Raw genomic sequence first — 25,772 nt, forward strand, 5'->3', positions numbered from 1 at the left:
CTCAGTTTAAATATACTGTCAGGGGAAAATGTGGACGATAATGGTAATACCAGATTAGACGAGCTCATGGGTGTTTGAACTATAGGCCCAACAGTTCATCTCACTGTAAATCAATATGACATCTTCTAATCTCCTGCCTTGAAGACAATTCATCTGCACCCCCAAGACAGAGTTTTGCCTATTATCTTTTAATGATTTCTAGGGAAGGAGATCTTCCAGTCAATCAGCCAGCACATGCAGACAAATCCTCATGATTGTATTGGGAACCGGAAGAGCCAAGCACAGAAGACCTCCTTTATGCTACAAGGATACTGGATTATTTTTTAATGTAGTCTCCTGACTCACCCCACTGAGCAGCTTCCCTTGATGTAATGGAAAGGGTAGTGAATGGGAAGTCTGGAGACCTGGATTTGGTTCCAGCTTTGCTATTCTTAAGCCATATGTATAGATCTTGAGGTCAAAATAGGCCCTCAGCTAACTTAGAAATGGTGTGCTGTCATTTCTTACAGACCATTGTCCCATCATACTTTTTTACTTTGATTATAACTAAAGTTCTGCTTCTTGGCCTGGTGTTACAATAAGGCCTGATGGTTTTAACAATGCCTTGGAAATGAGGTTTGATGACTGGTGTGATTCTTGCTGTTAGGTATTTCTAATTTGGGATGGTTCTCAGTTATATAATTTCCATCTGCCCAGCTGCTAGAACCCAGTAATAATGAAGTCCAGGTATAAAATCAGATGACTATCTGAGATGAACACTCAGACTATAGGAGAGTTTAGGAGCACTCAGAGGGACTCTCATTCTTAAATAGGGCATAAGGTTGTATCTACAGGAGGGTACAGGAGGCTGAGCATAGCTCTGGGCTTGGAATTGACTTTGTGAAATTGCCTGACATCCAAATACCCTTTTACATTTCACTGAAAGTGCGTTTATTTGCCATGTGTTTGAAATCATGGGACAAACGTGGGCAGCTGTGAGATTAGGATTAAATAATAAATAACTACTCCTTCTACCTCAGCTTTCTTATCCATAAAACGGGAATGAACTGCGTAGTACTCTAACAAACACACAACATACAAATGTTTTGGGGAACCAGTAGTAAATTTTTTCTTCAGTATAATAAAGGAGTCAAGTTGCCTGAAACAATTTGGGAAGATTCCCAAAGTCCCTAATTTGCTCCCAGAGAGTGGACTGTTGATAGAGAAACCAACCACGCTCACACAGAACTATAAAAATTAAACACCATGACATTTTTTTTCTAACATTTGTTCTATCCCAAACACTCAACACTTTCAAAACAACTCCATTAAGCAGGGTGGCTATATTTGCACAGAAGTTAAGTGACGGATCGAAGGTCATTTGGTCAGAATGGGAAAGGATGGAAACTACTGTTATTCCTAAATTTAGGGCCAAATAGTTATTTGTGACTTTTGTAAGGAAGTAAAAAGAAGTTCAATTACCAGTCCTACCTCCCTTTGGGTGCTGGTTACAAGCAGACTATCAGAACACCAAACTTCTGTCCCAAGTTATCCAGATTTCAGTTAACCAATTTTTCTATCTTGACGTACTTCTGGTGCTCACCACCTTTTGTTTTTCCTCCCCCTCACTCCTCCCTGCCCCCCAATTTTTTCATATTTCCCTGATTGTTGTCAATCACTTCAAACTGAAAAGGTGAAAAAAATTTTCATTTTCTCACACACAAGTAAAAACCAAAACAATACACCAGCCTCTCTTAATAACCTGACTCTGTTCTCTGCCTCATTCTGTGCTTTCTACTTCACTGGAGATCATTCATCCCTCTGAACCTGCCTATAGGTATTTGCATTTTGTTTCTGTCTCTCTTATACCTTCCATTCTATTCAGACCTGCTACATAACAGTCACCTCCTCCTACTGTTTTGTCTCCTATCTTCTTGCTCTCTTTAATATCATTTCCCCTATCTATAATAAGAAATCCCTTCTTAATTAATAGGTCATCATCTTTGACTTTATCAACTATCTTAAGCCCATCCAAATATTCATTTCCCAGAAAGGATTAACATTACTCTTTTCATAAAGGAGCTCTTTGCATCTCTGGAACTTGGATAGATTGATTTGGTGCATTACCAGTTAAGACTTTTTGTCTGAAGAACACCATATATGATGGTAACTGAGCCTTTAAATGGGTATTTTATTTACTCCTCACAATAATCCTACAGGGTAGGTACTATTGTTTTCCATAAAGAAAAGATGACAGAGAATCTCAGCTAGAAAGTACAAGAGTCAGGTTTCCAAGGAGCTTTATCTCATGCCAGAATCTGTTTGCTTGACCTCTTTTTAAACACTCAACTGATCTACTCTTGGAGCACCAGAGTAAATACCAATAAAAAACTTCAACTCTGAGCTCCCAAGAGCCACTTATGAGTCAAAGCGTTAAAACAAATTTCACAATATATTTGCCTTGCCAAATACTCCTTGTTTCAGTAATCTTGGCTGCACAAGTTAAGTGTGCCTAAGGAGAAAGACTCCACATCTAACTAGTTTTTGACGGCACAGAGGAAATGTTATTAGTACAGCTGGCAAGCTCAACTTTTGATCATGAGCTAGGATAAGTGTGGCTTGTTATAGAAAAAGGAATGAACCAGAGAAGACAGGAAGGCTGTGTGGAAAAGTGAGACGACTGCTTGGAGTTTCAAGCAGAGGTCATATCACAGATGCAGATACATTTTTAGTTGATCATTAGCCCTTTCTCTGGAGGGATACCTATTGCTATTGTTTCTATCATTAATTCCTCACTTTCTCTTATTGCCAGAATTCTAAATGAGTGGGTAACCACTTTAACTCTCAAAATACTCCCGAAGCAATGTTTGCAAGAAGTTAGGAGTTCCTTTTGGTTGTCATGGAGATATTTCTAAGGACAGAACAGAATCCAGCATTTAAATTTAATTCTTATGATAAATCACCTGGCAGTCTTAGGACAATGAGCAAGAAATAGAAGACTGGCAACTATCTTTTGAGTTTCTACTGTGACAACTAATCTTTAGTGTTTAGTTCTCAAAACCATTTTCTTTAATGTTCTTGAAAATACAAGACTAGGGTGAGGGAGTAGGGAGGAATCTGAATTTACTTGACTGTGGTGGCTATGATCTCAAATTACCTGGGGGAGGACAGGGGAAGAAATATATGTAAAAATAAAATAAAACCTTGTGGCTAGGGCCCTAAATTCATGACCCTGAACAAAGTAATTCTATGTAATATATCTATAAATACATAAAGGCCAGACCTCTTCACCCCACAGACAGAGTTCTATTTTTTATTTTTTGCATTACACGGGCCTCTCACTGTTGTAGCCTCTCCCGTTGCGGAGCACAGGCTCCAGATGCGCAGGCTCAGCGGCCCTGGCTCACGGGCCCAGCCACTCCGTGGCATGTGGGATCTTCCCAGACCGGGGCACCAACCCGTGTCCCCTGCATTGGCAGGTGGACACTCAACCACTGCGCCACCAGGGAAGCCCCAGAGTTCTACTTTTGATTAAACTGTTATAGAATTTAATTTTCTTTAGGAAGGATGAATACAATTTAACATGAGATATTGTTTCTCACATAACGTGAGATACGTGGTTTTTCTCCTCATTTTTTTAAAGTAGACAATTCAGTGGTTTTTAGCATATTCACAGATTTGTGCAACCATCTTCACAACTAATTTTGGAATATTTTCATTACCTCAGAAACCCCACACCCCTTAGCCATCATCCACCCTAGCCCGTCATACCCTCCAGTTCCTGGCAACCACTAATCTACTTTCTATCTCCCCAGATTTTCCTATTCTGGACATTTCATGTAAATGGAACCCTACAATATGTGGTCTTTTGTAACTGGCTTCTTTCACTTAATGTTTTCAAGGTTCATCCATGTTAGAGTATGTATCAGTACGTCATTCCTTTTTATTGCCAAATAATATTCCTTTGTATGAATATACTATATTTTATTTATCCATTTATCAGTTGATGGACATTGGGTTGTTTCTACTTTTTGGCTACTGTGAATAATGCTGCTAGGAACATCCAAGTCTAACTTTTGGTGAGAATATATATTTTCACTTCTGTTGGATATATACCTAGGAGTGGAATTGTTGGGTCTTAACGGTAACTCTATGTTTAACCTTTTGAGGAACCGCCAGACCATTTTCCATATGGGATGCATAATTCTACATTCCCATCAGCAATGTATGAGTGTTCCAATTTCTTCACATCCTTACTGACATTTGTTATTTTCTGTTTTCTTGATTATAGCCATCCTAGTAGGTGTGAAGTGGTACTTCATTGTGGTTTTGGTTTGTATTTATCTGCAAAATGTTTCCTTAAATTAAGTAAAAGACAAGTTTACTTCTGAAGGTTCACAGCCTTCCATCCATTCCTCCTGCCTGAGACTGACACTTGGGCATCACCTGCTCAGCCTCCCAACCAGTTCTCTGAAGAACATACCTCATGGTCAGACTGGACTTTTGTAAAACAGAGATCTAGAGAGGCTGGAGGTGGGGGAGGGGTAGAAGAAACAAAAATGGATTCTCACTAGGAGAAGCAGCGTGGGAGATGCAGCACGTTCCCCAGTGAATTGAGAGAGGGAAAAAAAAATGTAAGTGAAGGAGATGACACCATTAATAAACAAACTGGGTTATAACTGGATGTGAACTTACAGATCCAGGAAATGAGTCTGCTTTCTCTCTAGTTTCTAGTACAGATCTGGCACATAGTAGGTCCAAAAGGCATATCTATTGCTTAAACATATGAATAGACTGAAATAATAAGCCTACGTAAGCCTTGATGAAGGGATGGTTTTTTTTTAATGCTTCAGACATTTAGATAACCTTCAAGAGTTTGGTTTGCATTTTCAAGGTATGGTTTCTGATGCCTTTTGCAATGTACTGAATATTTGTGTCCCCCCCCCCCCCAAGTTCCTATGTTGAAATCCTAATCCTCAGTGTGATGGTGTGAAGAGATGAGGCCTTTGGATGCTGCTTAGGTCGTGAGGGTGAAGCTCTCATGAATGAGGTAAGTGCCCTATAAATGGGACCCCAGAGAGTTCTCGTGCCCTCTTTCCACCACGTGAGGACACAGTGAGAAGATGGCAATCTGTGGACCCGGAAGCAGGCCCTCATTAGACTCCAGATCTGCTGGCACCTTGATCTTGGAATTCTCAGCCTCCAGAACTGTGAGAAATAAATGTTTGTTTTTTTAAGCCACCTAGTCTATAGTAATTTGCTACAACAGCCCGAACTGACTAAAACACCAGCTATAGGTGTATATCTTAAGTATGTGAGAGAAATCGGTATTTGTTTAGAAAGAAATCAGATATAAAGAGTTTTGTTTCAACCAAGGTAAACATCTAATTTTCTGGAATTAAAAAAATGAAACATAAGAAGTGGAAATTGCTGATTGGTGCTGACAACTCAAAATTAGAAGTAGTAAAACAAAGTACCAGGTGGCAAAAGTTGAATTAAATGAAACTTTGCTCTGTTCTTTCACTCTTTTTTTGGTAAGTGGGCACAAGAGCTTCTATACCAACCTGACACTATAAAGGCCAGGGTATGTACAAAAAGTAAAACAATTTTTTTAATGATTATAATACCGATGTGTATGTGTGTTTCAACTTTTTGAAATGAGTCAGAGTGAGTCAAAATGAGTCAATACCAAACTGAGAACTTTGTAAAAAATTTCAAGCATCTAAAAACCAAATAAGCTAGTACATTTGTAAAAATTAAAAAAAATCCAATACTTTCAAATCAGTATTCCAAATACAATGATTGTGGGATTCGCCAATCTATATATAGAGTATATCTGTCTGAATTTTGAAAAAACTACTGATAAATATATTTTCTGTTTTAAAATGTCTCTCCATTTTTTCAAATAAGCACCCAAACAAGAAATTCCAGTTATTCCCTGCTACCAAAAAACCCAAAACAAACAAAAGGTTAGCACTTTCCCATGGTTTCAAATATGTATGGTGTTTTAAGTTTCTATGCTATAAGAGTTTATAAGATATATATATTTCAAGACCATGCATTAATTCATTTTAGGAGACTATATACGAGCTGGGCTTAATTTTTTGTTATGGACATAACTCTGAAATTATTATTTACAACAGGTACTTTTTCTCCCAAAAGAAATTTCAGAACCCATGAAGTATATTTTCCTCTAAAGAAATATAGCAAAGCTACCATTCTTTAGAGATGTAACTAAATCAATGATGTGCACCTTAAAAACAGGCAGATGATATTTTTATCTGAGCATTTTATAAAGGAGACGGGTAAGTTAGCAATCGCTGAAAAGGAATGTTCAAGTTCAAGCTTTGTTTGGCTGTGTCTCTGCAGGCTGCTCACAGCACTGATGAGTTGATGATCTGTGTCTACATAGTCTAAAATAGCAGTAATCCCAAATGAAATGTATGCTGCAGGCTTCGAGCACAAAGCACTGACATGCCATGATGGCAGCACAGGAACTGAAGAAATTTAGAGACAGGAGGTCAATAGATGAATCGATTCTTCTTACTAGAAGTGAGTAATTATTGTCAAGTTCACTGATTACTAACATAATCCTTTAAGTGATGGTCATAAGTAATGATCATGAGCTAACGATGTCTTTTTAGGTGGTCCCTACCTCTTGAAGTTTCTTGCTTAAGACCAACTAGTCCAGTTAAGAGGCACAAGAGAAAAGGGGTTATGGGTGGTAACAGCATCAAGGAATTGGGGAGAGGGGAAAGGGTGATGGGAGAAGAGCAAGGATAATGCCAAAGAACCTAATGAAATCTGTGACAGTGCTCAGGCAGTGGCCACTGTATATAGACAAGGTAGCTGCCCAGTGAATGTGGAGCTGAACTTGCAACAAGTCTTGAAAGTGCCTCCCCACTCCCACCCCACCCCCATCCACTTGCTCTCCCTGGCCTGACAGTCATGCACAAATATTTTAATAACGATGCTTGCATCTAGAGATTAAAGGCCTTATATAAGTGCTGTAAAAAAAAAATCAAGCAAGCATTGTTTTTGGATGTAGATTAGATGAGGAGCTCAGAAGGGGAGATGTGGGCAATCCCTGTGATTAGTCCTGTGATCTTCATGAGTATCCTGCTTCCCTCTCCCATGTAGCCCTGAACACTGTGCTCATGTTCCCCAGCCTTGTTCTTTTCTACATCCGCTCTGCCTCCAAAATTCGTAAGAAGGCGTGTTCTTACTGTTTACTTATACTATCTCAAACATTGCTTATCATATTATTTTACTTCAGAGCATCCCAGAGTGATCACACAAATAAAAACTGTTTTTGAAATCTATATCTACACTGACATAGCTCTACAGATAGACTTGAATGTATGTACACATTAGTATATTTAGACATAGCTGCACCTGTGTAAGTTACACGTTTAAATGTTAAAAACATGTCAAAAATGTCTTCTCTTCCATACGTATAATATTGTTAGCTAAACAATATAATTCTTTCTAATCAAATAACCACTGTGAAATACCTGATTCACTTTGCACCCGACAGCTGGGGCTGAAGCTTGTATTCCCAGTCAGAGTTGAACATAAGCACAATGGGAAAGGCAGAAACAGCTGCAAACTCTTGGGAGAAAACATTTGCAAAGCAACTTTGCCTTTAGGCTTCAGGGTAGGAAGGAAGTAAAATCATTTTTCTATTCCTTTTCATGTATGGCAGCTGTCTTTGGGAAAATTATGTCCCTTCTATATTGTAACAGAAACTTCATAGTATTATTAAAACATGGGTTGTAGAAACTTAGGCTTGGCCACAGATTCAGCACTTCAGTGCAGTCAAAACATTTACAGAACTTGGCAGGTTACCGCTTGGATAGATTAAGCTGGATGGTCCCCAAATTTCTGCTGCACTCCTGACTCCGCCTCCACTTTATTTGCTGTAAACAAACTGGGTTTCAGTGATGTTGACTCTTTTATCCTTTAAATGGTTGAGGTTTATTTACATAAAATTTTACTAAATGGAATTCTTCTGGGCAAGTGTCAGAGAAAGAGATCCTCTCTTTGTGGGTTTCAGTAGCCCTGTGTTTTTTATGTCTTTGTTTTCTCTACTCTTCGTGTCAGATACATGTTTTTATTTCCCCTACTGAAATTTCAGTTCCTCAGAGGCAGGTTCTGTGTCACTGCTTCCTTTGCTGCACTTACTTGCCTAGTAAAGCGAAGTTAGTACCTTCTTGATACATATTTGATGAATTAAGAGCCACCTGGTTTAAAAAAAAAATCAAGGATATCAGTGCTTTTCATAAAATAAATATCTACTCATATACTTATTTTCATCTTTGGTGTTATGGATGCAAAGGTGTACTATGGCTTCTTTTATGAAAATGCTGGGAGACAAGAATAAAACATTTGTTACATTTTTAATAGAAATGTTAAAGCATTTCTATTATAATGAGACTGATGTATATAACATATCACTTGGGTTGTGAAATCTGTCACACAGTAGAATTTACTTAGCTATTAAAGCAATCTATCTAAAAATGGAATTCTTTAGAATCTGGAAATAGGCTAGGAACCTTATGATGTGAAAAAGTGTCAGACCTAAAGTGACTGTAGAAAGTTTATTAATATGGAACTGGATTGGTGAGGTATTAGACAATTAAGAAAAAAAGAAAAGCAGAAAAAAGATAAAGGGAAGCAAATCAACATAGTGAACACAATAGGAATTCAATAGAGGAATTCAGTCATCCTCCTTTAGATTTTTCTTGGAATTCTACAGAATAACATCAACGTGAACTAAAAACACATATAAACATCACATAACAAACACATTTTACAAGGATAATAGGTACGATCATATTTCAAATATGTTAGAGTGCTTGTCTGTGTGGGAGGAGACTGGGCATCTCTCCTTCACATTTTGAGGAGTTAAGGACAGCATTGAATGTTCTGAAGTGGGTGAATAAGAACACTGGGCTGGGGGAGTGGGAGCAAAAGTGTAGTTAATTGTGAAGCAATAGGAGGAGGGGAGACCAAGTGTGGGATTATTTAGATAACAGGATCTACAATATATGATTCATTATGAGGTGGGAAAGTTGTATTTACACGTTTCATGATTTTGAAAAAATTCCACCATGCCCACTAGTAGAAGAAAAACATTTGATCAGTACCCAGACTGCTATAAGACAGTGTATATTTGTTAAAGAATACAGATAGAGAATGTACAGATGGGCAAGTCATAGGAAAACATCATCGTCCTCAATTCGTTTACTAAAAGTCATTGCCGGACTGGGCTGTTAATTATGTCAGATGATTATGAAATAAACATCCTTCTTTAAAAGAAATTTCTAGTCTTTGTGGAAAGTCAACATTTCCAATAGATACCATCGTCACTGTGCCTTAACCAAGAATCTACTAATGAACTCATGTTGAAAGCACTACCAATAACTATTAAAGCAGCAAAACAGACCCAACACGAGAGCATTTTAATTTCTGCAAAGTGCTAGGGTTCTTGTATCTAGGGGACACGATAACTGCAAGTCTGAAATGTGAACTTTTATTGTATGGAAATACTGTTGCTATCCATTAAAGGTATTTCTTAACAAAATCCGGATCTTTTTTCCCCAGTGTTTGCACTTTTTTGTGTCTGATCCCATCATTTTGCAGAATCAGGAGAACTGGAGTTACAATGGGATTTTGATGATAACGTCCCTTCCTAACTCCTGCCAATATTTCTCAATGATGTGAATGTTTCTTCTCATGGAGACGCACGGTTCACACAATAGCTCTCTTTTGATCCGTAGCTTCCCTTGAAATAGGAAAACATCGCCTGGAAGCGCTTTAATTGTTTCATTTTATTTTCCAATCATGTGATAGAAATCATGAATGGAAAAAAAACCCCCAAACCATTCCAGGCAAGAAAATTAAAGCAACCACATTTAAACTGAAAGCTTTAAGAATTTAACAACGGAAAATAGGCCATACATTTCATAAAAAGTGGACCAAGCTTCATTGTTTTGCTTTCAGTCTATGCCTCTAGCTTCCACTGTGATTCTCACTTACAGTATTTGCAAACACCTTACTGTAAAAAGAGAAGGAAATTAACTGCATAACACCGGATAAAACAGACACAGCCACTCTCAGAAAGTATGTACCTGCATGAATCGACCCTCTGACGTTCCAAGATTAGCGATGGTGAGGTCTCCTTTAATAAAGGTGGATATAGATGTTAAGAGGACTTGGTTGAACTGGCCCATGAATAAGTCAACGCGCTGCAAAGCTGTGGTAAACTCCGTTCGGTATTCATCACTGCGCACTTCGCAGCCTGATGAATTTCTCAAAAGTGTCTGGAATAAAATATGGTCATAGAATTAATGTGAGTCCAGATGTGAGCAAGCTATTAAGAAACCTTTTTGGTGTGTCTTTTTAGAGCTTGGAGGGAATGGCAAGGATAATAGACAGTTTGCAAATACACAAATAGTCCCGGAGAGGCAGAAACAATTCTAGTGACCTAAATGACTCTAGTACCAGTAGGTGCTGCTGTGTATATACAGACTCTAAAACCAGGGGCAAATCTTTCCCTCACAGTTTGTATCATGGTTTGATATGTACGTACATAAAAATGGAACTTAGCTGATGCTAGTAAAAGAAAAACAAAACTATGAATGTTTCAGGCCTGGATATGAAGGTAATGCTTCTAGCAGGCAAGTCCAAAGAGATGAATATCAACTCGAATAATCATAAATGTCAGAATCACACTAGGACATTGTATTTTAAAACGTGTGCATTTGTGCGCAGTGGGGTGGTGCGGATAATTCATGGGGAAGTGTCAGAGCACAGACTCCAGACCTAGGTGCCTGCATTGAACCCTGGTCCTTAATGGTTACTCGTTGTATGTAATTTCTATAACCTCCCTGTGTTTGTGAAATCCATGTTATCTCTGTTATAGTTCCTCCATTTGTAAAATTGAGAGAATTACAGAAATGTACTTACCTTACAGAGCTGTTGTAAAGATTAAATGAGCTAGTTTACAGAAATCTCTTATAATAGAACCCAGCACAGAGAACACAGGGTATTTGTCCTCATTATGGTGAAAGGCTCCAAAAATGTAAAAGTTGTGCATCAAATGCTTTGTTAACCAGCTAACTAAAAGGCAATTACCACTAAATCAGGTATTTATCTTTTAGCTTTAACTTTAAGTGAAAGGATTTAAAGAATATTGTTCACTAATACATGACAATTTAAGTACTATGGATCCCTCCCTTCACCTTGACACTTCAGTCTGCTGGTCTTCCTTCTACTACTTCTCAGATTGTAACATTTGTCTCCTTTGCAGGACCATCCATGCTTGCCTGTCAATGTTAGAGTTTCTCAAGACTCCATCCTAGAGCTGCTCCTCTGCTCACTCACTCTTCATACTCCCCACCCAGGATATCTCAGTTTTACTCTATTTAGTTGACACTCACATTTGTACCTCCAGGCTAACTTGCTTCTCTGAGCTGACTGTGCATTTATCAAACTGCCTATGAAATCTGAACTCAGATGTCTCAAAGACCTCAGGCTCAACATGACCAAAGTAGAAAACACAATCTTCCCCCATGCCTGACCTTGTGATATAATGCACCCCAGCAAATGGCTGCACCATTTCTCCAGGTGCACAAGTCAGAAATCTAAGTGTCATCCGTCATTCCTCCCCATACACAGTCCATCACCAATTCCCATCAATTGCACTTTCTAAATATCTCCTGGGTCTCTACAGTTTTCTCTATCTCTACCACGGCAACCTTCATCGAAGGCACCTCCATCCTTTCCTGAACTATGACAATGGCTTCTTAACTGGACCTGCCCCGTCCAATCTCATCTAATCTCTTTCTAGGTCCATTCTCCACACTGCAGCCAAATTTTCTTTTTAAACCACAAATCTCATCATGTCACTCTGCTTAAAACACTGAACATTTCCCCACTGCTCTTCGGGATCAAGGACAAAACTTTTAACATGCCCCATTGGATCCTGCATCATCTGGTTCCTGCTCAAATTCTCCAGACTCACCCTGCGCTGTGTTCTTCCTTGCTCTCTATGCTCCAGTGAGCTGGCCTTCTCTTAGTTCTCTAAATAGCTATGTGTCCTCCATGACAGGGCCTCTGCACATGCTGTTCCCTCTGCCTGGAATGCTCCTTCCACCTCCAATGCCTCCTTCAGATCTCAGCTTGTCATCAGTTCCTCAGAAGGCCTGCCCTGACCCCAATATCTAGGTCAAATGCTTCTATTATAGACTGTCATAATACCATTTACTATGTGAAATAGCACTCATTATAGCTGCAACTACTATTCGCTTGTGTGATATAAGAGTGATGTGAGACTTCTCCCAAGTGGCTCCCTGTCTTTAGGGACCCTGCTTGTTTACCACTGTATTGTTAGTAGTAGATGAAATATCACACATAGTAGATGTTTAATAAATACTAATTGAATAAATGAACAAGTAAGTAAATCAATTATGGGTAGATGGGGAATGAGTGTGAAGATATGAACCAATATTACTAAAGCTGTTTTTTTTTTCAGGAATAGGGATAGTTTATGAGTTTATAAGGGACAAATGGAGTGACTGACCCCGACTGTCCTGACAAGATCATTGCAAATTGGTAACTTTGGGGAAGATAATGGGGGGCAAGAAGGTGTATAAAGAAGACAAAGTCTAACTTGAAGAAAGAGAGAAACAGCTCAGTTTTACACATCTTTGTATGTAGCTACAAGTCCAGGAAAATGATTTGAAGATTAGAGATTTTCTATTATTGTCCTATTATATTTGTAATAATCAGAAAGTTGTTAGAGCATATTTCAAACCAACTTAGTGCTTAAGAACAAACTGAAATAAAAAATTTAGTTACCCTTATGTAAAATAACCTTACTCCTTAATGTCAAACTTCTGTCACATAGAATGCAAAGTTCTTACATGTATTAACTTTTATGGTTAAATATCACCTAACATCCTGTTTTATACAGCAACAGCTACTTTTTTATTTTAAATGGTGATACGTTAGCAAACAGAGAGTCTCAGAGATGCTAAACCTATGACTTTTAATAAGATGTTCTAGTTCTAGACATTTTTTGATATATTTATGAGTGCTATTTTACTATTTAATTGGAAACTTTTCTTCACTAAAGTGCTATAGATTGCTCTGAGGAGTAGCAGATAACTGAGATGTACTGTCAGTTCAATAGTTACCAATTAATTGGTAATTAAGTTTCCATTGGTGATCAATCATCCATTTTGCAGAGAGTGCTAGAACCAGGGAAGCTTCTTAAAGGAGCAGAGGACATTTTTAAATCAAAGCCCTTCTGAAGTATTCCGTTACAGAGGTGGCTGCTCTTCAGAGTCAGCTTCTGTGATTTTGTTCATTTCTTGTTCTCCCTTTTTTCCAATGTCTAGGTGGCATTCTGGGAACTTTAAAGCCTCAGACTTGACTTGGGGTTCGGTGCTGGTGGAGATATGATGGATTCATCAGCATATAAAACAATTGGCAAATTGTGGAGTAGAGTCTTAGATTGTAAACTAGTAGCAGCCTACTATCAACAAGAGTCCAGGAACTGTCTCATTTATCTTTTATCCCCACTGTGTACACTGCCTAGCACACTGTAGGTATTTAACAACTGCCTGCTGAAAAATGAATGCAATTATACTCCAGTTTGCAAAGTAACCAGGCATAAAGCTCATTTGCCTCCCCAGCTTGCTTTGTGGTCTGCCTTGCTGAATAGGGCGAGCTGGAGAACAGAGGTTTAGATGCATCTGAGTGTCTGCAAACCTGCAGGACCTCACTGATCTTTTCTAAATGAAGGGAGAGAAACAGGACCAGAACTTTAGCTTCTATGTGTCTGTTTTCTCACATGTAAGGCTTAATAAGTGTAGAACTCTGCATCAGAGTTAATGCAATATTTATACTCCACACTTCAAGGCTTCTCCTTCAGGAAACAGTAAGGTCTCTAAATGGTACTTCCTCAAGAACTGAGAGGGATTCCTGTCCCCCACCCCCCCACAAACAAATTCCAAAGTATAGAAACACTGAACAATGTTGGAATAGGATGTACAGAGCTCCTTGATCTTAAAAAATTGTGCAATGGAGCCGAAAACCCAACATCATGTCAGGGTCAAGTGGCATTCAAATTTCAGAAGCCAGGGGACCCCAACCTTTTTCTTTTTCATTTTCTCCTCAGCTGAGATCTGCAGGAGAGGGGCACTAACTTCGAGGAAAACGTAACATTCCAGTGTTCACTGCAGGAGAGGGGGACTACTCCTTGTCTATTCCTGCTGAGAATCCTGATAAACTCGACGCCTGGGGTCAGTGTGGCAGGAACTGGCTTACAGAGCTGCGGGCTGTCGTTATGCTTGAATAGTTAGACCTTTAACTATTAGAGGGAGCCTTGGTTTAAACTCTCAGCATTGCAAAGGTAAGGTATCTTGTAAATACTCCATCTGATTCACCATGTCCCTTACAGGTAACGAGTGAACGTGTTTGTTGCTCATTTGTGCAGGAAAGATGGGGTGACTTCTCACCACTTTACACACAGTTCCTGGTGTGATGTTGGAGTGGGACTGCGTCCAGCTGGAAGAACAACTACAGACCCACTACCCTCTCCTTGCCACTCGTGCTTCTCTTAAAGCCAAAGGTCTCGTGTTTGGGGGTAAAAGTGAACATATCTGGTGAAAAGCAGTTCTCTGGTACAACAGCTGCTTTGGGGCACTGCAGAAGAGCCTACAGAGAAAGTTTTCCCCCAGCACCAGTTGAGGAGCCAGACTAATGCTCTCTCTTTGGTAACAAAGGGAGGAAGAAGGAAGGAAGGAAGGAAGGGAGGGAGGAAATCAATCTTTACCCTGCACCTACACTGTGCCAGGCACTGAGTTGGGCATTTTCACGTACAAGCAGACTCACAGCAGCCCTGGGAGGTTTTATCACACTGAGTTTCAGGAGGAGATGCAGGGCAGCCAAAGGTGGTGGCCACAGGTTCACACTGGAACAGGCATTCGAATTTAACTCTCTCTGACTCTCAAGCTCATGAATTGCTTTTGCTACTGTTTACTATTCTGGGCAAAGTTCCGAGAGTTGTACAATTAGAAAAATGGAAAGGGCCTTAGAGACCATCTTACTCCAGTCCCTCACTTTATGTATGAGAAACTGAAAGTTAGGGAAGTTGTAACTCTAAGAGAGTTGGAATCACTTAACGAAAGTTATCATTTAACATGTAAACCCACAACGCTTCAAAGAAGGAAATGTATTGATAGATTTGCCCACCCCTGATTCCTTTTCTGAGAGAAAGGCTGGAATTAATCATTATTTTCTGGACCATGGCACAGAAATGACCACTAGCATTTTGGGCTGCTCTAGTTAGCATGGCTCTCAAATTTACCTCTTTGTCACCTATTTTGGTTAACGACATTATTCCATCCCGGTCACTCGAAATTTCAGCCATCACCAACTCCTCTTTCTCCAGCATCTCTCACATCCAAGCAGTTTCCAGGTCTCGCTCAACTCTGTCTGCAGTGTCTCTCCTGTGCAGCTCTCCAGCCACCCCTGCACGCCTGCCCCAGGATAGGTGTTCCTCACTGGCCTTCCTGTCTCCCATCTCATCTGCCTTGAAGCAGTTACTTCCTTCTTCAAAATTTTAATTGCTTCCCAAAGGCCTGCAGGAAAAGTCCAGTCTCCTTAGTATGACATCCTAACCTGCCTTGATTAACATGCTTAGTCTTTTTTCCACTAAGGCATTAAGATTTTCCATTAAGATGGTCAGGTGACCATCTAGGACACCATGGGAATCTCAGAGTGACTATCCTGACACAAGACCCTTCCCATTTTTGGATTCTTGCATTTACTTTGGCAGCTGATGGCCCCCTCCCGCTGGCCACTGACACCCACTCCCTGCTCACGTAAACCTGAAGGCTGGCTCTCTCCTAAAGTCTCTCTTTACGATGTCTTTTGAATGACAGAAGTAATGTGTTTTGGGACTTCCCTGGTGGCGCGGGGGTTAAGAATCTGCCTGCCAATGAAAGGAACACGGTTCGATCCCTGGTCTGGGAAAATCCCACATATCGCGAAGCAACAAAGCCGGTGCACCACAAATACTGAGCCTGTGCTCTAGAGCCCGCGAGCCACAACTACTGAGCCTGTGTGCCACAACCACTGAAGCCTGTGCGCCTAGAGCCTGTGCTCTGCAACAAGAGAAGCCACCGCAATGAGAAGTCTGCGCACCTTAACAAAGAGTAGCCCCCGCTTGCTGCAACTAGAGAAAGCCCGTGAGGCAACTAAGACCCCACTCAGCTAAAAAAAAAAAAAAAAAAGTAATGTGTTTTATTGGATGGGGGAGGGGAAACAGTGACAAAGAATAAGAATAGTGGATAGTACAAGGGCACAGGAAGATACCATAGAGCTCTAGATACTTGAGTCAAGAGGGAAAAAGAAATAAAATCATCCAGTATAATACGTTGTTTAGGTTATACACATGTGTAGCACAAGTAAAGGCAAGGGAAAGATGAACAATTCACAATTGCCGTTTACCCACTTTTCTGGGGCAGGAAGGTAGGAATAAGACTGGGTGCGACACATGAGGCCTTCAAAGGCATTGGTAATATTCTCTTTTTTCAGCTTCGTGGTAGAGAATCAGTATCTGTTTTATTTTGCATACACACTCACAATACATACATGTATATAGTACATTATTCTTTTGTATATATTACTATATCATTATAAAAATAAATTTTAAAGAAAACAGTGAATAAATGGGAGGGAAGAAAGTGAAGAGAGCCGATTAAATACTCTCTCCACCCCAACTTTTTTTTTCTTTAACATCTTTATTGGAGTATAATTGCTTTAAAATCGTGTATTAGTTTCTGCTTTATAACAAAGTGAATCAGTTATACATATGCATAAGTCCCCATATCTCTTCCCTCTTGCGTCTCCCTCCCTCCCACCCCTCTAGGTGGTCACAAAGCACCGAGCTGATCTCCCGGTGCTATGCGGCTGCTTCCCACTAGCTATTTTACGTTTGGTAGTGTATATATGTCCATGCCACTCTCTCACTTTGTCCCAGCTTACCCTTCCCCCTCCCCGTATCCTCAAGTCCATTCTCTAGTAGGTCTGTGTCTTTATTCCCTAGGTTCCTCATGACAATTTTTTTCTTTTTAGATTCCATATATATGTGTTAACATACGGTATTTGTTTTTCTCTTTCTGACTTACTTCACTCTGTATGACAGACTCCAGATCCATCCACCTCACTACAAATAACTCAATTTCGTTTCTTTTTATGGCTGAGTAATATTCCATTGTATATATGTGCCACGTTTTCTTTATCCGTTCATCTGTTGATGGACACTTAGGTTGCTTCCATGTCCTGGCTATTGTAAACAGAGCTGCAATGAACATGTTGGTACATGACTCTTTTTGAATTATGGTTTTCTCAGGGTATATGCCCAGTAGTGGGATTGCTGGGTCATATGGTAGTTCTATTTGTAGTTTTTTAAGGAATCTCCAAACTGTTCTCCATAGTGGCTGTATCAATTTGCATAACCATCAACAGTGCAAGAGGGTTCCCTTTTCTCCACACCCTCTCCAGCATTTATTGTTTGTAGATTTTTTGATGATGGCCATTCTGACCGGTGAGAGATGATACCTCGTTGAAGTTTTGATTTGCATTTCTCTAATGATTAATGATGTTGAGCATTCTTTCCTGTGTTTGTTGGCAATTGGTATATCTTCTTTGGAGAAATGTCTATTTAAGTCTTCTGCCCATTTTTGGATTGGGTTGTTTGCTGTTTTGATATTGAGCTGCATGAGCTGCTTGTACATTTTGGAGATTAATCCTTTGTCAGTTGCTTCACTTGCAAATATTTTCTCCCATTCTGAGGGTTGTCTTTTCGCCTTGTTTATGGTTTCCTTTGCTGTGCAAAAGCTTTAAGTTTCATTAGGTCCCATTTGTTTATTTTTGTTTTTATTTCCATTTCTCTAGGAGGTGGGGCAAAAAGGATCTTGCTGTGATTTATGTCACAGAGTGTTCTGCCTATGTTTTCCTCTAAGAGTTTTATAGTGTCTGGCCTTACATTTAGGTCTTTAATCCATTTTGAGTTTATTTTTGTGTGTGGTGTTAGGAAGTGTTCTAATTTCATTCTTTTATATGTAGCTGTCCAGTTTTCCCAGCACCACTTATTGAAGAGGCTGTCTTTTCTCCACTCTACATTCTTGCCTCCTTTATCAAAGATAAGGTGACCATATGTGCATGGGTTTACCTCTGGGCTTTCTATCCTGTTCCATTGATCTATATTTCTGTTTCTGTGCCAGTACCATATTGTCTTGATTACTGTAGCTTTGTAGTATAGTCTGAAGTCAGGAAGCCTTATTCCGCCAGCTCCGTTTTTCACTCTCAAGATTGCTTTGGCTATTAAGGGTCTTTTGTGTTTCCATAAAAATTGTGAATTTTTTTGTTCTAGTTCTGTGAAAAATGCCAGTGGTAGTTTGATAGGGATTGAATTGACTCTGTAGTTTGCTTTGGGTAGTATAGTCATTTTCACAATGTTGATTCTTCCAGTCCAAGAACATGGTATATCTCTCCATCTATTTGTATCATCTTTAATTTCTTTCAACAGTGTCTTATAATTTTCTGCATATAGGTCTTTTGTCTCCTTAGGTAGGTTTATTCCTAGTTATTTTATTCTTTTTGTTGCAATGGTAAATGGGAGTGTTTTCTTAATTTCACTTTCAGATTTTTCATCATTAGTGTATAGGAATGCCAGAGATTTCTGTGCCTTAACGTTGTATCCTGCTACTTTACCAAATTCATTGATTAGCTCTGGTAGTTTTCTGGTAGCATCTTTAGGATTCCCTATGTATAGTATCATGTCATCTGCAAACAGTTACAGCTTTACTTCTTCTTTTCTGATTTGGATTCCTTTTATTTCTTTTTCTTCTGTGGTTGCTGTGGCTAAAACCTCCAAAACTATGTTGAATAACAGTGGTGAGAGTGGGCAACCTTGTCTTGTTCCTGATCTTAGTGGAAATGGTTTCAGTTTTTCACTATTGAGGGTGATGTTGGCTGTGGGTTTGTCATATATGGCCTTTATTATGTTGAGGAAAGTTCCTTCTATGCCTACTTTCTGCAGGGTTTTTATCATAAATTGGTGTTGAATTTTGTCCAAAGCTTTCTCTGCATCTATTGAGATGATCATATGGTTTTTCTCCTTCAAATTGTTAATATGGTGTATCACATTGATTGATTTGCGTATAATGAAGAATCCTTGCATTCCTGGGATAAACCCCACTTGATCATGGTGTATGATCCTTTTAATGTGCTGTTGGATTCTGTTTGCTAGTATTTTGTTGAGGATTTTTGCATCTATGTTCATCAGTGATATTGGCCTGTAGTTTTCTTTCTTTGTGACATCTTTGTCTGGTTTGGTATAGGGTGATGGTAGCCTCATAGAATGAGTTTGGGAGTGTTTCTCCCTCTGCTATATTTTGGAAGAGTTTGAGAAGGATAGGCGTTAGCTCTTCCCTAAATGTTTGATAGAATTCCCCTGTGAAGCCATCTGGTCCTGGGCTTTTGTTTGTTGGAAGATTTTTAATCACAGTTTCAATTTCAGTGCTTTTGATTGGTCTGTTCATATTTTCTATTTCTTCCTGGTTCAGTCTCAGAAGGTTGTGCATTTCTAAGAATTCACCCATTTCTTCCAGATTGTCCATTTTACTGGCATATAGTTGCTTGTAGTAATCTCTCATGATCCTTTGTATTTCGGCAGTGTCAGTTGTTACTTCTTTTTCATTTCTAATTCTATTGATTTGTCTTCTCCCTTTATTTCTTGATGAATATGGCTAATGGTTTATCAATATTGTTTATCTTGTCAAAGAACCAGCTTTTAGTTTTATTGATGTTTGCTATCGTTTCCTTCATTTATTTTTCATTTATTTCTGATATTTATGATTTCTTTCCTTCTGCTAACTTTGGGGTTCTTCTTTCTCTAATTGCTTTAGGTGTAAGGTTAGGTTGTTTATTTGAGATGTTTCTTAAGGTAGGATTGTATTGCTATAAACTTCCCTCTTAGAACTGCTTTTGCTGCATCCCACAGGTTTTGGGTATCGTGTTTTCATTGTCATTTGTTTCTAGGTATTTTTTTGACTTCCTCTTTGATTTCTTCAGTGATCTCTTGGTTATTAAATAGTGTATTGTTTAGCCTCCACGTGTTTATATTTTTTACAGATTTTTTCCTGTAATTGATATCTAGTCTCATAGCGTTGTGGTTGGAAAAGATACTTGATACGATTTCAATTTTCTTAAATTTACCAGGGCTTGATTTGTGACCCAAGATATGATCTATCCTGGAGAATGTTCCATGAGCACTTGAGAAGAATGTGTATTCTGTTGTTTTTGGATGGAATGTGCTATAAATATTAATTAAGTCCATCTTGTTTAATGTATCATTTAAAGCTTGTGTTTCCTTATTTATTTTCAGCTTGGATGATCTGTCCTTTGGTGAAAGTGGGGTGTTAAAGTCCCCTACTATGATTGTGTTACTGTCGATTTCCCATTTTATGGCTGTTAGTATTTGCCTTATGTATTGAAGTGCTCCTATGTTGGGTGCTTAAATATTTACAATTGTTATATCTTCCTCTTGGATTGATCCCTTGATTATTATGTAGTGTCCTTCTTTGTCTCTTGTAATAGTCTCTGTTTTAAAGTCTATTTTGTCTGACATAAGAATTGCTACTCCAGCTTTCTTCTGATTTCCATTTGCATGGAATATGTTTTTCCATCCTCTTACTTTCAGTTTGTATGTATCCCTAGGTCTGAAGTGGGTCTCTTGTAGACAGCATATATATGGGTCTTGTTTTTGTATCCATTCAGCCAGTCTATGTCTTTTGGTAGGAGAATTTAATCCATTTACAATTAAGGTAATTATCGATATGTATGTTCCTATTACCATCTTCTTAATTGTTTTAGGTTTGTTATTGTAGGTCTTTCCCTTCTCTTGTGTTTCCTGCCTAGAGAAGTTCCTTTAGCATTTGTTGTAAAGCTGGTTTGGTGGTGCTGAATTCTCTTAGCTTTTGCTTGTCTCTTAGCTTTTGCTTGTCTGTAAAGGTTTTAATTTCTCTGCCTAATCTGAATGAGATCCTTGCTGGGTAGAGTAATCTTGGTTGTAGGTTTTTCTCCTTCATCAATTTAAATATATCCTGCCACTCCCTTCTGGCTTGCAGAATTTCTGCTGAAAGATCAGCTGTTAACCTTATGGGGATTCCTTTGTGCGTTATCTGTCATTTTTCCCTTGCTGCTTTTAGTATTTTTTCTTTGTATTTAATTTTTGATAGTTTGGTTAATATGTGTCTTGGTGTGTTTCTCCTTGGATGTATCCTGTATGGGACTCTCTGTGCTCCCTGGACTTGATTAACTATTTCCTTTCCCATATTAGGGAAGTTTTTAACTATAATCTCTTCAAATATTTTCTCATCTTTTTCTTTTTCTCTTCTTCTTCTGGGACCCTTATAATTCGAATGTTGGTGCATTTAATGTTTTCCCAAAGGTCTCTGAGACTGTCCTGAATTCTTTTCATTCTTTTTTGTTTATTCTGCTCTGCAGTAGTTATTTCCACTATTTTATCTTCCAGGTCACTTATTCGTTCTTCTGCCTCAGTTTTTCTGCTATGGATCCCTCTAGAGAATTTTTAATTTCATTTATTGTGTTGTTCATCACTGTTTGTTTGCTCTTTAGTTCTTCTAGGTCCTTGTTAAATGTTTCTTGTATTTTCTTCATTCTATTTCCAGGATTTTGGATCATGTTTATTATCATTATTCTGAATTCTTTTACAGGTAGACTGTCTAGTTCCTCTTCATTTGTTAGGCCTGGTGTGTTTTTGCCTTGCTCCTTCATCTGCTGTGTGTTTCTCTGTCTTCTCATTTTGCTTAACTTACTGTGTTTGGGGTCTCCTTTTTGTAGCCTGCAGGTTCGTATTTCATGTTGTTTTTGGTGTCTGTCCCCAGTGGCTAAGCTTGGTTCAGTGGGTTGTGTAGGCTTCCTGGTGGAGGGGACTAGTGCCTGTTTTCTGGTGGATGAGGCTGGATCTTCTTTCTGGTGGGCAGGTCCACATCTGCTGGTGTTTTTTGGGGTGTCTGTGGCCTTATTATGATTTTAGGCAGCCTCTCTGCTAATGCATAGGGTTGTGTTCCTGTCTTGCTAGTTGTTTGGCACAGGGTGTCCAGCACTGTAGCTTGCTGGTCGTTGAGTAGAGCTGGGTCTTAGCATTGAGATGGAGATATCTGAGAAAGCTTTCGCTGTTTGATTTTACTTGGATCTGGGAGGTCTCTTGTGGACCAGTGTCCTGAACTTGGCTCTCCCACCTCAGACGCACAGCTCTGATGCCTGGCTGGAGTAGCAAGAGTCTGTCATCCACACGGCTCAGAATAAAAGGGGAAAAAAAGAGAAAGAAACAAAGTAGAAGATAAAATAAAATAAAATAGTTATTAAAATAAAAAATAACTATTAAAAATTTTTTTAAGTAAAAAAAAAAAAAAAAAAGAAAGAAGAGAGCAGCCAAACCGACAAACAAGTCCACCAATGATCACAAGTGCTAAAAAGTATACTAAGAAAACAAAACTAAACTAAAAAAAAAACAAAAACGGACTGACAGAACCATAGGACAAATGGTAAAAGAAAGCTATCAGAGAAAATCACACACAGAAGCATATACATACACACTCACAAAAAGAGAAAAAGGGAAAAAAAAAAAAAGTCGTTGCTCCCAAAGTCCACCTCCTCAATTTGGGATGATTCATTTTCTATTCAGGTATTCCACAGATGCAGGGTACATCAATTTGATCGTGGAGAATTAATCCGCTGCTCCTGAGGATGCTGGGAGAGACTTCCCTTTCTCTTCTTTGTTTGCACAGCTCCCGGGGTTCAGCTTTGGATTTGGCCCCGCCTCTGCATGTAGGTCACCTGAGGGCGTCTGTTCCCGCTCAGACAGGACGGGGTTAAAGGAGCAGCTGATTCAGGGGCTCTGGCTCACTCAGGCCGGGGGGAAGGAGGGGTACGGATGTGGGGCGAGCCTGCAGCAGCAGAGACCAGCATTACATTGCACCAGCCTGAGGCCGCCGTGTGTTCTCCTGGGGAAGTTGTCCCTGGATCTCAGGACCCTGGCAGTGGCGGGCTGCAAGGCTCCCAAGAGGGGAGGTGTGTATAGTGACCTGTGCTTGCACACAGGCTTCTTGGTGGCGGCAGCAGCAGCCTTTGAGTCTCACGCTTGTCTCTGGGGTCCGTGCTGATAGGCGCGGCTCACGCCTGTCTCTGGAGCTCCTTAACGCGGTGCTCTGAATCCCCTCTCCTCGCGCACCATGAAACAGAAAGGCAAGACAAAGTCTCTTGCCTCTTTGGCAGCTCCAGACTTTTTCCCAGACTCCCTCCCAGCTAGTTGTGGCACACTAGACCCCCCTCAGGCTGTGTTCAGGCAGCCAACCCCAGTCTTCTCCCTGGGATCCGACCAAAGCCTGAGCCTCAGCTCCCAGGCCCCACCCGTCCCGGCGGGTGAGCAGACAACCCTCTCGGACTGGTGAGTGCCGGTCAGCACTGATCCTCTGTGCGGGAATCTCTCTGCTTTGCCCTCCGCACCCTAGTTGCTGCGCTCTCCTCGGTGGCCCCGAAGCTTCCCCACTCTGCCATTTGCAGTCTCTGCCCGCCAAGGGGCCTCCTAGTGTGTGGAAACCTCTCCTCCTTCACAGTTACCTCCCACTGGTGCAGGTCCCGTCGCTATTCTTTTGTCTCTGTTTTTTCTTTTACCCTACCCAGTTATGTGGGGAGTTTCTTGCCTTTTGGGAGGTCTGAGGTCTTCTGCCAGCGTTCAGTAGGTGTTCTGTAGGAGTTGTTCCACATGTAGATGTATTTTTGATGTATTTGTGGGGAGGAAGGTGATCTCCACATATTGCTCTTCTGCCATCTTGAAGCTGGAGTCCACCCCAACTTCTTGATGTCCTAAGCAGGCTTTTCTCAGCTCACAGGAGCTCACAATAATGGTGTTAAATAGCATCTGCATGGTGGATCATGGTTTTCAAAGTACATTATCTCATCTGATCCTCTCAACAAGTCTGTGAGTTGGGTTTGTTATGATTATCATATTTCTACAGGTGAGGAAATTGAGGTTCAGAGAGTTGAGAGTAACTATCAGAGCTTGAATCCAAGGTGTTGATTTCAAACCGTGTCTTCCTTATACTGCATCGTGCTACTTACTTACAGGCTCCTAAAGTATTTCTGAGGCAAACGCACACTCTAGGGATAGTCTAAGGACCAGGGAGGGAAGAAAAACTAGCATGCCTACTCGATAGGACTGGTTCTACCCCAGCTAGGATTTGATGAGTCCCATGAACTCAGGCAAATCACGTGATCTCTCTCGGTCTGAGTTTTACTTTACTTATTTAATGAACATTTGTTCATAGTGTGTACAATGTGTCAGACATGGTTCTAAGCACTTTCCAAATATTCACTCACTGAATCCTCTTGACAATCCTAGGAGGAAACTGAGGCACTGAAAGGTCACACGACCAGCAGTGGCAGGACAAGACTGCTGAGTTGATGACCTAGGTCATCTGGCCCTAGGGTCTTCACTACTACATTAGGCTACCTACTTCTTTTCTGTAAAGGGAGAGGTTGAGAGGACTGATTTCAAAGTTCTCTTCCAGCTCTACCATGCTGTGGCTCCATGGGTGACTTTCCAAAGTCCCCCTGGGCTTGGAATCACCAGACTGCCACCAGCCCACTGTTGGAACAAATGATTGCTCACGATGTTTAAGATGCCATGAATGATCACTGTCCCCCAGCCACCAGAGGCTGCTTCAAAACACAGATTCCAGATACATCTGCCTATTCTATAAGAAGTTTTGAAAAGCATTTAGCTTTGCAAGGTTTATCCTCTTCTAAAATAATTATGTGACATCAACTCTGAGAACCAATGGTAAACATTCTGTTCTGTTTTTCTTTAAACTTCTTAAAGACTTGCTTCCTTAACCTAAAAGCTTATATACTGTCATAGGGCTAAATAATAGGAATTACTCTACAATTCATAAGCCTTGAAACAATAGTTTAGTTTTTCTTCACCTTTTCCCGAGCACTGGACATATTTTTTTAACCTGACTCAGATGTATACTTTTTTTTTTAATGAAAAGAAAACCGAAGTGCTATATACCTCAATGTATTTGATTCAAAATGTTTCCCCTAATTAAAATTATGATGCATGCAGTGAATATGCAATTACATTTAATTCAGTATAATTAAGGATGTGATATATATAAAATAGTGATTCTTCTAATTGATCTACAGGACAAATTTAGCTCATCTATAGATAATTTAAACCAGTCTTGCAGATAGACTTTTTAAAATGTACTATCTTGTGAGATCTTTGACAGTTCACTCATACCAGCTCTTCCCTACTTGCCCATGACTAAATTAACTGAAGCAATTTAATATTACCTTTATTCATAATTATACTTTGTACAAATTCTTTGGACATGTAATAATGGTTTTCAGGGGGATACATATTTCAAAATAGAAAGTCCCTCTTTGCCTAAGGCTTGATATATAGTTGGCTAAAAACTCAACTGCTTTAATTTCAGGAACTCCACTTTGCTTATTTCCCTAAATTTCATTCATGTGCTCTCTTCTCTTTGTTATATGGGACTTGGAGGCAGGTGGTGTGGAACTGACCGCAGGCAGAGACACAAAGCTTTGAACTTAGGGGTCTGCTTATGCTTCGTTCAACTTCTCTCAGTCTGTACTCAGATGTCTAAGATATTAACACT

At 39.7% G+C, this 25,772-nt stretch overlaps 1 protein-coding gene across 2 annotated transcripts in view; it reads right to left on the bottom strand.

The window, feature by feature from the left end:
- The window catches only part of MET (MET proto-oncogene, receptor tyrosine kinase), a 128,349-nt gene that overhangs the window by 48,298 nt on the left and 54,279 nt on the right, over nt 1-25,772 (bottom strand). For both annotated transcript variants that reach the window (XM_082661474.1, XM_082661475.1), the window contains exon 3: nt 10,113-10,304. In XM_082661474.1, the coding sequence (XP_082517600.1) occupies nt 10,113-10,304 (192 nt within the window). The remainder of the gene's footprint in view (nt 1-10,112; nt 10,305-25,772) is intronic.

This window comes from Grampus griseus, assembly GCF_964374135.1.
Source record: "Grampus griseus genome assembly, chromosome: 9".
NCBI lineage: Eukaryota > Metazoa > Chordata > Mammalia > Artiodactyla > Delphinidae > Grampus > Grampus griseus.